The sequence below is a fragment of the Ranitomeya variabilis genome, chromosome 2 (assembly GCF_051348905.1).
Source record: "Ranitomeya variabilis isolate aRanVar5 chromosome 2, aRanVar5.hap1, whole genome shotgun sequence".
Classification (NCBI taxonomy): Eukaryota; Metazoa; Chordata; class Amphibia; order Anura; family Dendrobatidae; genus Ranitomeya; species Ranitomeya variabilis.
Window position 1 is genome coordinate 454776729 of NC_135233.1, and position 14090 is coordinate 454790818.

A 14090-nucleotide genomic window follows, 5' to 3' on the forward strand; every position below is an offset into this window, starting at 1 on the left:
TACACTGGGGGTAGATGGAGCTGGATGTTATACACTGGGGGTAGATGGGGGCCAGATGTTATACGTGGGGGTAGATGGAGCTGGATGTTATACACTGGGGGTAGATGGGGCTGGATGTTTTACACTGGGGGTAGATGGGGACGGATGTTATACACTGGGGGTAGATGGAGCTGGATGTTATACACTGGGGGTAGATGGGGGCCAGATGTTATACGAGGGGGTAGATGGAGCTGGATGTTATACACTGGGGCTGGATGTTTTACACTGGGGGTAGATGGGGCCGGATGTTATACACTGGGGGTAGATGGGGCCGGATGTTATACACTGGGAGTAGATGGGGCCGGATGTTATACACTGGGGGTAGATGGAGGCGGATATTATACACTATGGTAGATGGGGCCGGATTTTATACACTGAGGGTAGATGGAGCTGGATGTTATACACTGGGGGTAGATGGGGACGGATGTTATACACTGGGGGTAGATGGGGCTGCATGTTATACACTGGGGGTAGATGGGGCCGGAAGTTATACACTGGGGGTAGATGGGGACGGGTTTTATACACTGGGGGTAGATGGGGCTGGATGTTATACACTGGGGGTAGATGGGGACGGATGTTATACACTGGGGTAGATGGGGCAGGATGTTATACATTGGGGGTAGATGGGTCTGGATGTTATACACTGGGGGTAGATGGGGTCGGATGTTATACACTGGGGGTAGATGGGGCTGGATGTTATACACTGGGGGTAGATGGGGACAGATGTTATACACTGGGGTAGATGGGGCTGGATGTTATACACTGGGGGTAGATGGGGACGGATGTTATACACTGGGGTAGATGGGGCAGGATGTTATACATTGGGGGTAGATGGGTCTGGATGTTATACACTGGGGGTAGATGGGGTCGGATGTTATACACTGGGGGTAGATGGGGCCGGATGTTATACACTGGGGGTAGATGGGGACAGATGTTATACACTGGGGTAGATGGGGCTGGATGTTATACACTGGGGGTAGATTGGGCCGGATGTTATACGCGGAGGTAGATGGGGGCCGGATGTTATACACTGAGGGTAGATGGAGCTGGATCTTATACACTGGAGGTAGATGGGGACGGATGTTATACACTGGGGGCAGATGGGGCTGGATGTTATACACTGGGGGTTGATGGGGCTGGATGTTATACACTGGGGGTAGATGGGGTCGGATGTTATACACTGGGGGTAGATGGGGCTGGATGTTATACACTGGGGGTTGATGGGGCTGGATGTTATACACTGGGGGTAGATGGGGACGGATGTTATACACTGGGGGTAGATGGGGCTGCATGTTATACACTGGGGGTAGATGGGGCCGGAAGTTATACACTGGGGGTAGATGGGGCCGGGTTTTATACACTGGGGGTAGATGGGGCTGGATGTTATACACTGGGGGTAGATGGGGACGGATGTTATACACTGGGGTAGATGGGGCAGGATGTTATACATTGGGGGTAGATGGGTCTGGATGTTATACACTGGGGGTAGATGGGGTCGGATGTTATACACTGGGGGTAGATGGGGCTGGATGTTATACACTGGGGGTAGATGGGGACAGATGTTATACACTGGGGTAGATGGGGCTGGATGTTATACACTGGGGGTAGATGGGGACGGATGTTATACACTGGGGTAGATGGGGCAGGATGTTATACATTGGGGGTAGATGGGTCTGGATGTTATACACTGGGGGTAGATGGGGTCGGATGTTATACACTGGGGGTAGATGGGGCCGGATGTTATACACTGGGGGTAGATGGGGACAGATGTTATACACTGGGGTAGATGGGGCTGGATGTTATACACTGGGGGTAGATTGGGCCGGATGTTATACGCGGAGGTAGATGGGGGCCGGATGTTATACACTGAGGGTAGATGGAGCTGGATCTTATACACTGGAGGTAGATGGGGACGGATGTTATACACTGGGGGCAGATGGGGCTGGATGTTATACACTGGGGGTTGATGGGGCTGGATGTTATACACTGGGGGTAGATGGGGTCGGATGTTATACACTGGGGGTAGATGGGGCTGGATGTTATACACTGGGGGTTGATGGGGCTGGATGTTATACACTGGGGGTTGATGGGGTCGGATGTTATACACTGGGGGTAGATGGGGCTGGATGTTATACACTGGGGGTAGATGGGGTTGGAAGTTATACACTGGGGGTAGATGGGGCCGGAAGTTATACACTGGGGGTAGATGGGGCCGGAAGTTATACACTGGGGGTAGATGGGGCAGGGTGTTATACACTGGGGGTAGATGGGGCTGGATGTTATACACTGGGGGTAGATGGGGACGGATGTTATACACTGGGGTAGATGGGGCAGGATGTTATACATTGGGGGTAGATGGGTCTGGATGTTATACACTGGGGGTAGATGGGGTCGGATGTTATACACTGGGGGTAGATGGGGCTGGATGTTATACACTGGGGGTAGATGGGGCTGGATGTTATACACTGGGGGTAGATGGGGCTGGATGTTATACACTGGGGGTAGATGGGGACGGATGTTATACACTGGGGTAGATGGGGCAGGATGTTATACATTGGGGGTAGATGGGTCTGGATGTTATACACTGGGGGTAGATGGGGTCGGATGTTATACACTGGGGGTAGATGGGGCTGGATGTTATACACTGGGGGTAGATGGGGCTGGATGTTATACACTGGGGGTAGATGGGGCTGGATGTTATACACTGGGGGTAGATGGGGCTGGATGTTATACACTGGGGGTAGATGGGGCTGGATGTTATACAATGGGGGCAGATGGGGCCGGATGTTATATACTGGGGGTAGATGGGGTTGGATGTTATACACTGGGGGTAGATTGGGCCGGATGTTATACGCAGAGGTAGATGGGGCCGGATGTTATACACTGAGGGTAGATGGAGCTGGATGTTATACACTGGGGGTAGATGGGGCCGGATGTTAAACACGAGGGTAGATGGAGCTGGATGTTATACACTGGGGGTAGATGGGGCTGGATGTTATACACTGGGGGTAGATGGGGCTGGATGTTATACACTGGGGGTAGATGGGGCTGGATGTTATACAATGGGGGCAGATGGGGCCGGATGTTATATACTGGGGGTAGATGGGGATGGATGTTATACACTGGGGGTAGATTGGGCCGGATGTTATACGCAGAGGTAGATGGGGCCGGATGTTATACACTGAGGGTAGATGGAGCTGGATGTTATACACTGGGGGTAGATGGGGCTGGATGTTATACACTGGGGGTAGATGGGGCTGGATGTTATACACTGGGGGTAGATGGGGACGGATGTTATACACTGGGGGTAGATGGGGCTGGATGTTATACACTGGGGGTAGATGGGGTTGGATGTTATACACTGCGGGTAGATGGGGCTGGATGTTATACACTGGGGGTAGATGGGGCCGGAAGTTATACACTGGGGGTAGATGGGGCCGGGTGTTATACACTGGGGGTAGATGGGGCTGGATGTTATACACTGGGGGTAGATGGGGACGGATGTTATACACTGGAGTAGATGGGGCAGGATGTTATACATTGGGGGTAGATGGGTCTGGATGTTATACACTGGGGGTAGATGGGGCTGGATGTTATACACTGGGGGTAGATGGGGCTGGATGTTATACACTGGGGTAGATGGGGCAGGATGTTATACACTGGGGGTAGATGGGGACGGATGTTATACACTGGGGTAGATGGGGCAGGATGTTATACATTGGGGGTAGATGGGTCTGGATGTTATACACTGGGGGTAGATGGGTTCGGATGTTATACACTGGGGGTAGATGGGGCTGGATGTTATACACTGGGGGTAGATGGGGCTGGATGTTATACACTGGGGTAGATGGGGCTGGATGTTATACACTGGGGGTAGATGGGGCCGGTCGTTAAACACGAGGGTAGATGGAGCTGGATGTTATACACTGGGGGTAGATGGGGCTGGATGTTATACACTGGGGGTAGATGGGGCTGGATGTTATACACTGGGGGTAGATGGGGCTGGATGTTATACACTGGGGGTAGATGGGGTTGGATGTTATACACTGGGGTAGATGGGGTCGGATGTTATACACTGGGGGTAGATGGGGCCGGATGTTATACACTGGGGGTAGATGGGGCCGGATGTCATACACTGGGGTAGATGGGGCTGGATGTTATACACTGGGGGTAGATGGGGCTGGATGTTATACACTGGGGGTAGATGGGGACGGATGTTATACCCTGGGGTAGATGGGGCTGGATGTTATACACTGGGGGTAGATGGGGCTGGACATGTCCCAATTCTTTTGTCTGTGTAGCGTATGTGGGAAATCTTGCAAGGAGATATAAAGAAATGGAGCAAGTACTTTATTGGCGAGCCAGGTCAGAGATCAGAACAGCTAAATAAATTGTATTTTTTTCATGTGAAATAAACACAGTAATGTTTATTGAGTCAGTGACACGTCCAAGAATGACCCCGATACATTTATATATAGATTTATCCTTTATTGACAGTAAACGTCACACAGTTTCTAGAGAAATAAAGTCACAGACTTCAAACAGACATATAAGAGCTGTAAGCCAGCAGCAGTCTAAAATAGGGAATGACGGAAAAGAAAGGGCAAAGAAAAAGGATGAAAAGGGAGGGCAAGAAAAAGAGAGATGGCCGGGGGAAGAGAAAATAATGTACTATATTAGGCAAAATGGATGGAGCGATGGAGTGATGCCCTTCTGGTCTTTCTTATTAGCAAGAATCTCCAACCCTCTGTTACTTTTCAATCCTCTGTCTCCTGAATTCATGTATCTGGACTGGCTAGATTCAAAAAGTGACGAGTGTGTATATCATACTGAGAGGAGGAATAAAAGAGATGTAAAGGACACCATGAGGGAGAATGCCGGGCAAGGAGAGGAAAAAAGACCGGGCCGTGACAACACAATGGGAGAACATAGTGGGGGCACATTAGTAAAATAATAGACACAGGGTGTAGCAATGAGAAAGTGGGAGAGTTAGGGTGGAGGTAAAAGATGGGAGAAAAAGTAAGTTGGGTCAGTTAGGGTGAAGGTAAAGATGGGAGAAAAAGTAAGTAGGGTCAGTTAGGGTGAAGGTAAAAGATGGGAGAAAAAGGAAGTAGGGCCAGTTAGGGTAGAGATAAAAGATGGGAGAAAAAGTAAGTAGGGTCAGTTAGGGTGAAGGTAAAGATGGGAGAAAACGTAAGTAGGGTCAGTTAGGGTGGAGGTTAAAGGTGGGAGAAAAAGTAAGTAGGGTCAGTTAGGGTAGAGATAAAAGATGGGAGAAAAAGTAAGTAGGGTCAGTTAGGGTAGAGATAAAAGATGGGAGTAAAAGTAAGTAGGGTCAGTTAGGGTGAAGGTAAAAGATGGGAGAAAAAGTAAGTAGGGTCAGTTAGGGTGAAGGTAAAAGATGGGGAAAAAAGTAAGTAGGGTCAGTTAGGGTAGAGATAAAAGATGGGAGAAAAAGTACCGTAAGTAGGGTCAGTTAGGGTAGAGGGAAAAGATGGGAGTAAAAGTAAGTAGGGTCAGTCAGATAGGGTGGAGGTAAAAGATGGGAGAAAAAGTATGTAGGGTCAGTTAGGGTGAAGGTAAAAGATGGGAGAAAAAGTAAGAAGGTGTCAGTTAGGGTGGAGGTAAAAGACAATGGAAATATAGTGAGGAGAGAAAGAGAGAAAAACAATGTTAGAATTCAGGAATTCGTCTGCTAAAAAGACATTGACATTTGATTGGGAAATATTGGAGTGATACCCGAGTGGGCTTATTATCGGGGCGGTGTTTCCCCCGGGACAATATATGGGACTGAATGTCAATACAAGCATGCAGAAAGTGGAAGTGTCAAGGAGGGAGTCTAGTAGTGGGGGCATTTATAGGGGCATTTCACTCACCAGAAGAGGCACAGCATCCTACGCGTTGACATAACGTACAGTGGCCCCCACCCTGCGTGCGAGGAAGAAGTGGGATTAGTACAGGATGCTGCTTGTATGTAGGGATTGTATAGGTTGCTGTGTGATAAAAAGGGGTTGTCCCCCTAAACAACATTCATTACCTTATCCACAGTTTAGGTCATCAATGAATGATCGCTGGGTGTGACCACTTTCACGAGAACGAGGGTCCCCAAGTCCCCAAACTTAGCAGTAATGTGCACACGTGACCATGCCTCCATTCACTTCTATGCATATAGATGACCACTATTCCCATAGTTATTGACTGGAGCGGTCGTCAGCCATGAGCTCTACCATGGATGCTTTGGGAACCCTGCTCATGTGATTGGTGGGACCACCCAGTGGTCGAACCCCAAGGGATCAAACCTAGATCACCTATTCTGTGGATAATGTTGTTTATGACAACAGAACCCCTTTAATAAAACATATTTTCTGTACCTATGAATGTTATAAAGGGGATTGGCTAGGACTGAGATATGGATGACGCATCCTTACTAAAGTCATCAATAGAAGACCCCATATCGGAGTCGGGAAAGGTCACTATATAGAGTATTCCTTTAATTGTCCTTCATATGTGTCAACTGATTGTTGGGGGTGCCAGGTGCCCCAATAATGTGATATTGATGACAGCCTAAAGATAGGTCAGCAATATGTCAGTCCTAGACAACCCCTTTAAGTGCGCGCAGTAACAGATCATTACCTGATATTTTGAATTCACATAAATGAGCAATTCTACCATTTATTGTATCTGGATCACTGTCTGCAGCTGTTTAGATTCTTCTACTCCAGGTTTCATCGGTCTGATGGAGGTCAGTGCATGATGCCCAATATGATGGGTGAGCATGCCAGAGAGGTGCCCCATGGGGTCCGTGAAAATAGGGGACTCAGAGCAGAATATTCAAATCAATATTATCAGATACAGCTTGTAAATACAAGCACTTTAGCATTTTACTGCTTACTAAAATGTGTTGCCATTCTTGAGATAAACAGTTTTGTTTTTATCTTGTTGCCTAGGACACCGACCACCGCTGCTATCTAGCTTGTAGGCACTGTGCTGAAGCTGGGCAGGATAAGGAAATAACAGCACGCTGTAGCAATCCTAACAGCTTTAAAACAGGGCTTACAAGCTCAACAGTAAAGAGCTTGTAAGCACTGACTGTGCATGTTCTGCTGTCAAGAAGCGGTGCTCGGTCTCCTAAGCAACTAGCTGTAAACAAAAGTGTTACTATCTCACGAACGGATTACATTTTTAATAAGCAATAAATTGCAAAATGGTTTGTTTTTACAAGCCCTATCGAAGATACCCATTTATAAATACGGGAAGAATCCTTTAATATTTGTCTCCTGAACTCAATAGAAGACTAATAGAATATAAACACAAAATGATAAGAGCTTAAACAAAAGTTAGGTGCAGTTAGCTTTCAGTGCTGTCATTTCACACCAAGACAATCTTCTCTCTCTGCGGGTGGTCTCTGTATCTAGAGCACCAATGACCCCCATGTCAGCCGCATTGCTCTTTTAAAGTTTGACGTTCATGAATATTTTATAAGTCATAATTTGGTCCCTATGTGGGATTTATAGGATGTATTTTTGGCGGGGCTTCCTACTCTGCAACTAACTTTGTAGCTACACTTATTCTTGCACTCAACAGTAAAGAAATAGGTGATTCCAAAGGGTTTATGTAAGTGATCCTGTTGATGAAAATGACAAGGTGATTATTATGCATATCAAATGGAATGGAGGCAGCTGAAATAGGAAGATAATTAAGCTTGATTATGAAGTGTAACTGAACATTCTCAGAATATGCTCTCATTTCAAGTGCCCGCATCCTCCACCATTTGTGTAATACCTGGCTCGCAGTGCTGCTCTCCTTTTATGTATTCTCATCATATGCCATTTGATATATGTCTAAAAGATAACCAAGGACTTACCTGTACAGGTAGTAAAAGAAGGACAGCAAATAGAATGCAAGTTTACACCAAGCCTCCTTCTGGCAATAATTCAGAATGTCCACGTTCATTATGGAGACCGGATCAAACATAACTTCTGAACCATCGGCAGGTCGGTGGAAATACCTACGACAAGCCACCAAATTTTAATTGTTAATCAATATGCTGTAGTAATAGGAATGATTTGTGTTGCAAGTTTTCCAAACAATATGTTTTAAAATAATGCAATAAAAATTAAGGAAAATTTTGGTGGACTACAGTACCTAAAGGGTTAATAGCCACAGAAATAATAACCAAGGGGGTTTGACTGTTGTTTCGAACTCCTGAAACAAGCCACAGATGAGCAGTCAACTCTACATTCACAGTGGTGCAGGACGGGGCCCCGTTCCTAAAATAGGTGCTGGTCCTAGAAGTGGGACTTGCATCTTACAGATAATTGTTCCGTATCACACAGATGTGCCGTAAATGTCTGAGATGGGAATAACGTTTTAACAATAAAAGTCCGTGACAATCACTTTAAAGGAAATCTTTTCAGCAGGATTTTGCTATGTAATCTGATGTAGGGACAGATACCCTGATTCCAGTGATGTTTCACTTAGATTGCTGGGTGCAGCAGATGTGATACAATCACTGTTTTCTCTGCTGTGAATCTAACAGTTCTCTGAATGCTGAGCTCTGTATAACCCCGACCAAGGCACTGATTGGCTGCTTTCTGTGAGCTGCTAATCAGTGCTGGGGGCATGGACCAGGATGCACGAGACACCTAGTCCTGTAGTAATAATCTCCTGCTGATAAAACACTGATTGTATTGAAACAGAAAAAAAGGAACCTAGTAAGTGACACGTCGCTGGAATCAGGTTTTCAGCCCCTACATCATGGTGCTATCATATTACATAACAAAATCTGCTGAAACATTCCCTTTAATCTATGCAGTGAAGAAACTATTGCTAAATAAGTTTTTGTAATGTCACAGAAGAAAACTTTGATCCTAAGGCTAGGAGCTCATCTGTGATGGAGGCTACTTAGTGGATTGCATCAAAAATACTGAAAAAAATAGGCAGTAAAATTACTAACACTATGATGGGAATTCTGACAGACCCCAGGATAGGCAATAACAGCCAGAGGGGTCCTTTGTGACATCGGTTTCCATCATATGAAACATCTGTCACAGCATCAAAGTATTTGTTTCTGCTCCCAGGATAGAACAGAATACAAAGAGTGACATAATGTTCAGACATCTTTATTAAGACTGAATTAGAACAATCACTTCCTTCTAGAAAAGAGGACTGCATTCATGGGGTATCTAGTTGCATAGTCACAATTATAGTGATGCTTAAAAGAGATTGTCCATGTTTACAACTGCTCACGGTCTTAGAGATCAGATCTTGAATTTTAAATTTACCTGGAGGAGGAGGTGAGCTGTGACATCACCACCTATTGTGAATGGCGGATCCTGTGTTATCTACTGTATATAGAGGTGTTATCAGTCATTTTACAGGAGGAGGAGGAGGTGAGCTGTGACATCACCTATTGTGAATGGTGGATCCTGTGTTATCTACTGTATATAGAGGTGTTATCAGCCATTGTACAGGAGGAGGAGGTGAGCTGTGACATCATCTATTGGGAATGGTGGATCCTGTGTTATCTACTGTATATAGAGGTGTTATCAGTCATTGTACAGGAGGAGGAGGTGAGCTGTGACATCACCTATTGTGAATGGTGGATCCTGTGTTATCTACTGTATATAGAGGAGTTATCAGTCATTGTACAGGAGGAGGTGAGCTGTGACATCACCTATTGTGAACGGTGGATCCTGTGTTATCTACTGTATATAGAGGAGTTATCAGTCATTGTACAGGAGGAGGAGGAGGTGAGCTGTGACATCACCTATTGTGAATGATGGATCCTGTGTTATCTACTGTATATAGAGGTGTTATCAGTCATTGTACAAGAGGAGGAGGTGAGCTGTGATATCATCTATTGTGAATGTTGGATCCTGTGTTATCTACTGTATATAGAGGTGTTATCAGTCATTGTACAAGAGGAGGAGATGAGCTGTGATATCATCTATTGTGAATGGTGGATCCCGTGTTATCTACTGTATATAGAGGTGTTATCAGTCATTGTACAGGAGGAGGAGGTGAGCTGTGACATCGCCTATTGTGAATGGTGGATCTTGTGATATCTACTGTGTTTAGAGGTGTTATCAGTCATTGTACAGGAGGAGGAGGTGAGCTGTGACATCATTTATCTTAGAGAATGATATGGAGTATACATAACCCTAACTGGAGTCAAGGATTTCAATGGTAAAGGAAAAAACCTGGACCAAATTTACAGCAGAGTCCTTTTAATTTATGCTGTTGATACACTTCTGAAAAATCTGCACCAAATACACAACATGTGAATGTAGCCTGAAATCCTTCAATGTCACCTTCATACTGATGTTACAGGGGTTGATCCAGACTCACTACTAGACATTTCGGTGCCTGTGGCAAAATATCTGGACATATGAATATTTTTCAGTTTCTAAATGCCTGAAGAAATGAAAAATTCCCATCAGAAGCAGCGAGTAACTGCTGAATGTGCCGTACGGAGCCATTACGCGAGAAGACCTCAGCGCCAGCTGTTCGGTGAGAGTGAGTGATAACTACAATATACTCCGAGAGGATTTTTGTGCTCGTAAATCTGCTAAATCAATCACGCTGTCTCTGCCTGACATCTACAGATACAGAGAACAAGACCCCTCCACACACAAAATAAAGGCCAAGAACAAAAACCTGGCAGCAAACCGCACAAATGGCCACATTATTCTTGTATAAGAAAAAAAAATCCAAATTCATAATTCTAAAGAAAAACAGTAAAAAAAATATTTTTTTTATAATTGACCCATAGGGGGCGATTTGTTAAGATGCTTAGAGAAATAAAATGTTATTATAGGATCAATATCAGACAAGTCTCTATTTTTTCTTCCTGACGATCGACTTGCAAAAAAAAAAGAAAAATGGGCATGGGAACATGCCCACAGACTATAACGTTTACATGCCCATGTACTGTATGTGACACACTGGTGTCGGAGTGAAGCGTTAGTGTTAGAAACCATCGACATTTCATTTTACACATATTTATATATATAAGTAATCAGGAATATTGGAAAATTTTGACCTCATTGTGATAAGTATGTGTTGCACTATAAGGTCAGGGGCTTTATCTCTAGACTGTTCCTGCTCCTGGTTCTCGCATCCTTTAACCCAGAACACTTTGAACTTCCTTGTACTAACCCTAAATCTGATCCTGTTCCTGTGTCCGTGTACAACCTCTGCCCTCATCCTAAACCTAGCTCTGCTCTGTTCCTCAGTCATGTTCCTAATTTTTGGCATCCAAGCTCATTCAGAGGCTGCAGCGATCACCTGAATTTTGTAATCTGTGACTGATGTTTTATTCGGTTCCTGTATCTATATTTGTACCTGAATATAAAGTTTGCAATCCCGTCTCTGCCGTTCTCATGCGCTAAGTCCAGTCTCCTCTTATGATGTAGCTTCGTAGCTGAGCCCAGACTGTAACATTTACCAACTGTAGCTGAAGCCGGGGGAAAAATTTAGCTAATAGTCACTAGATAAATGCTGTTGTTACTTCTGAATTACTAACTCTTAGGGTAGTAGTACATTTCGTAGTCTGACCACAAACCTTTTTCTTATATTGATATCGGTTTCGCCTTTTCTCCACACATAAAGAATGACCCTCTGGCCCTCTGTACAGTTCTTGGAATGAATAAATCATGTGCTGTTTTTTTTTCCCCGTATTGACCACACATTGACTGTACATTTTAATAAGATCGCCTCCACCTGAGGCCGTTGTAACGTGATTAACCCCTTCACTTGGTGTTTTTTATGTTTTGTTTTCCACCTTGCGTCTGCCTTAAGCGTGGATTCGGTAGCTCAACTTAAAGGGAACCGGTCAACCACATTTTGCCGGAGAGTGCCACGATCAGTTGCGACAAAATTAGTCTTTTTATCCTAACTAAAGGCACAGATTGCAAGTGCACGGGTGGCCATATTGGTGGCCCTATTGACTGTTTCTTCTTTTTTTACTTCTCCAAGCCCTGCAAAATCAACTTACAGTCGGTAAGAAGTAATGTCCTTTTTTTTCCCTTAGCTGATATATTGCACCTTTTTTTGGTTGGTGCATGCACTTTAAAACATCATCGATGTATCCTACACATAGCGCATGCACTGGCCTAAAGGAAAGAAGAGCATGCACTAGATTTTAGACAGGGGAATAAGTGAGATGATGAAGCAAAGACTCTGTCAATCAAGGAACAGAGGACAGCCCTGTGGGAGGAGAAGTGAGGACGGGCCAAAAACTGCAAGTGCACTTAAACATCCACCAGTGCACTTGCAGTCTAATTTTCGTTAGTCGAATTTTGCCACAATGGAGCAACTGATCGTGATATAATAGATATTATTGCAATTGTGGCACCTTGCCTTATCCTCCTCTACCACTAATGAATAGTTCTTATAGAGTTGCTATATAGAGAATAACTACTTACCTCCAGAGGTGGTAAAATAGCAGTGGTATGTTTAGCCCCAGAGTCACCCATTCAGCGGCACACATAAACATGAGACAGAAGAGGCCATGAATGCAATATTCCGGCACTACGAGCTGGCGGAGAGAGAAAAGCGGTATGAGAAATATGATGTATCCGTGGGCGGAAGACCTAGAGACACGCAAGGACGAAGTAGAGGATGACATATTGTTTTTACTCTTAAATTGCTTAAATTAACCTTACGTTTCAGAATTAGGGCGTCTTTCCAATTCCCTATCAGAGCTGAACGAGAAGGTGAAATACCTTTTACCGGCACTGATCGTGGAGTAAGCGCGCACTGTGTATGGGGTGGATTCACACGCTGCAGTCCAAGTGCAACTTTTTGGCAAAACCGAAGCGGTGGGAGAATGTGAACATTTGGGTGGCACTTTTTGGGCATACAGTATCATATGTGCCTAGGAGGCTGTTAGATCAAGTCAGGAAACCCGTGGTTGGGTCGGGAATTGCAGACCAATCGCGAACCGAAAACGCCGGTCTTGTGAATACCGCCTGAGGTTAGTGCCTGCTTCTATGTGACAGATCAATAATACGTTAGGAAAAGCAAATTTACAGTTGTCAGGGTCAAGTTCTTCTGTAAGACCGAGTCTAATATACTTTACATTGCCATCAATGATCCCAAGCAAAAATTACCGGTTAAAGTCAATGATCCGATCAAGATTGTTTTCTTAAAGAAGTAATTGTAGATATATTGATATGGATAAAAATAACAGTAAATGGGACCCTCTTTGTATCTGCGACAAAAGCTGCCTAATTCTTGGAATGGGGGTCCACATTCCTCTGGGACCCCAGGGTGCACCACACCAATGGCATGTCCACCCCTGGACAGGACCCCTCTACATTACACCTATAGGAGCTTTTCCGACCTCCTGTTCTGCATCCATAGACCTTAATATGGAGTCGGACCTTTTGGAGCTATGACACCTTCCGCTCTTCTGGTTAGACATTTCTACAAGATTTTGGGAATTTTTGCCCCTTCATCCATTTGTGAGGTCAGACCTTAATGTTGGAGGAGAGGTCGGGCTCACAATTTCGGTGTTGCATGGGGTTAAGGTACAGGCTCTATCCTCATGGTCATGTTCCTCCACCAAACTCCCTAACAGTGTCTTGGCACAGTCGTAGAGAACAGAAGATTGTCTTCCCCAAACCGTAACCACAAAGCCGAAAGCTACAATTGTCCCAAATGTCTGATATGCTGAAAAATTAGAAAAATTAACATTTTGCTTCCCCCGAATTAAGGTGCGAAGTTTTTTTTTTTAATAATTTAATATATATGAAATATACCGTATTTGTTGGGGGAAAAAAAATCATTTTTGCCATTGAGTGTCAATAAAAATGTTGCACTGTTTAACTTCCAAAGGCTCAACTTAGTCTGTTATCTGCGTTCATAAATCAGCTTAGAGGAGCTCCGAAAAAAAAACACATTTCAAAGCGTTACAACCTTTATGAGGTAGCGAGCTCACTGACGAATTCTCTGTTAACTCATTCTGCAGCCAACCATAGATAGGGCAACTCCAAGGGAATAGAAGTGCTAATTTTTGAATGGAACCCCAACTGCAAAAATGATGA

General features: G+C 44.8%; 1 protein-coding gene across 4 annotated transcripts in view; it reads right to left on the bottom strand.

The window, feature by feature from the left end:
* Positions 1–4506: 4506 nt before the first annotated feature.
* Positions 4507–14090, bottom strand: part of CNIH2 (cornichon family AMPA receptor auxiliary protein 2) — a 61049-nt gene continuing 51465 nt past the window's right edge. For 2 of the 4 annotated variants that reach the window (XM_077287349.1, XM_077287351.1), the window contains 4 exons: positions 12468–12580; positions 7904–8047; positions 5916–5967; positions 4507–4868 (listed from right to left, as the gene is read on the bottom strand). In XM_077287349.1, the coding sequence (XP_077143464.1) occupies positions 5934–5967; positions 7904–8047; positions 12468–12580 (291 nt within the window). In that variant the 3' untranslated portion in view covers positions 4507–4868; positions 5916–5933. The remainder of the gene's footprint in view (positions 4869–5915; positions 5968–7903; positions 8048–12467; positions 12581–14090) is intronic. The other 2 variants (XM_077287350.1, XM_077287352.1) reach the window with 2 other exon arrangements.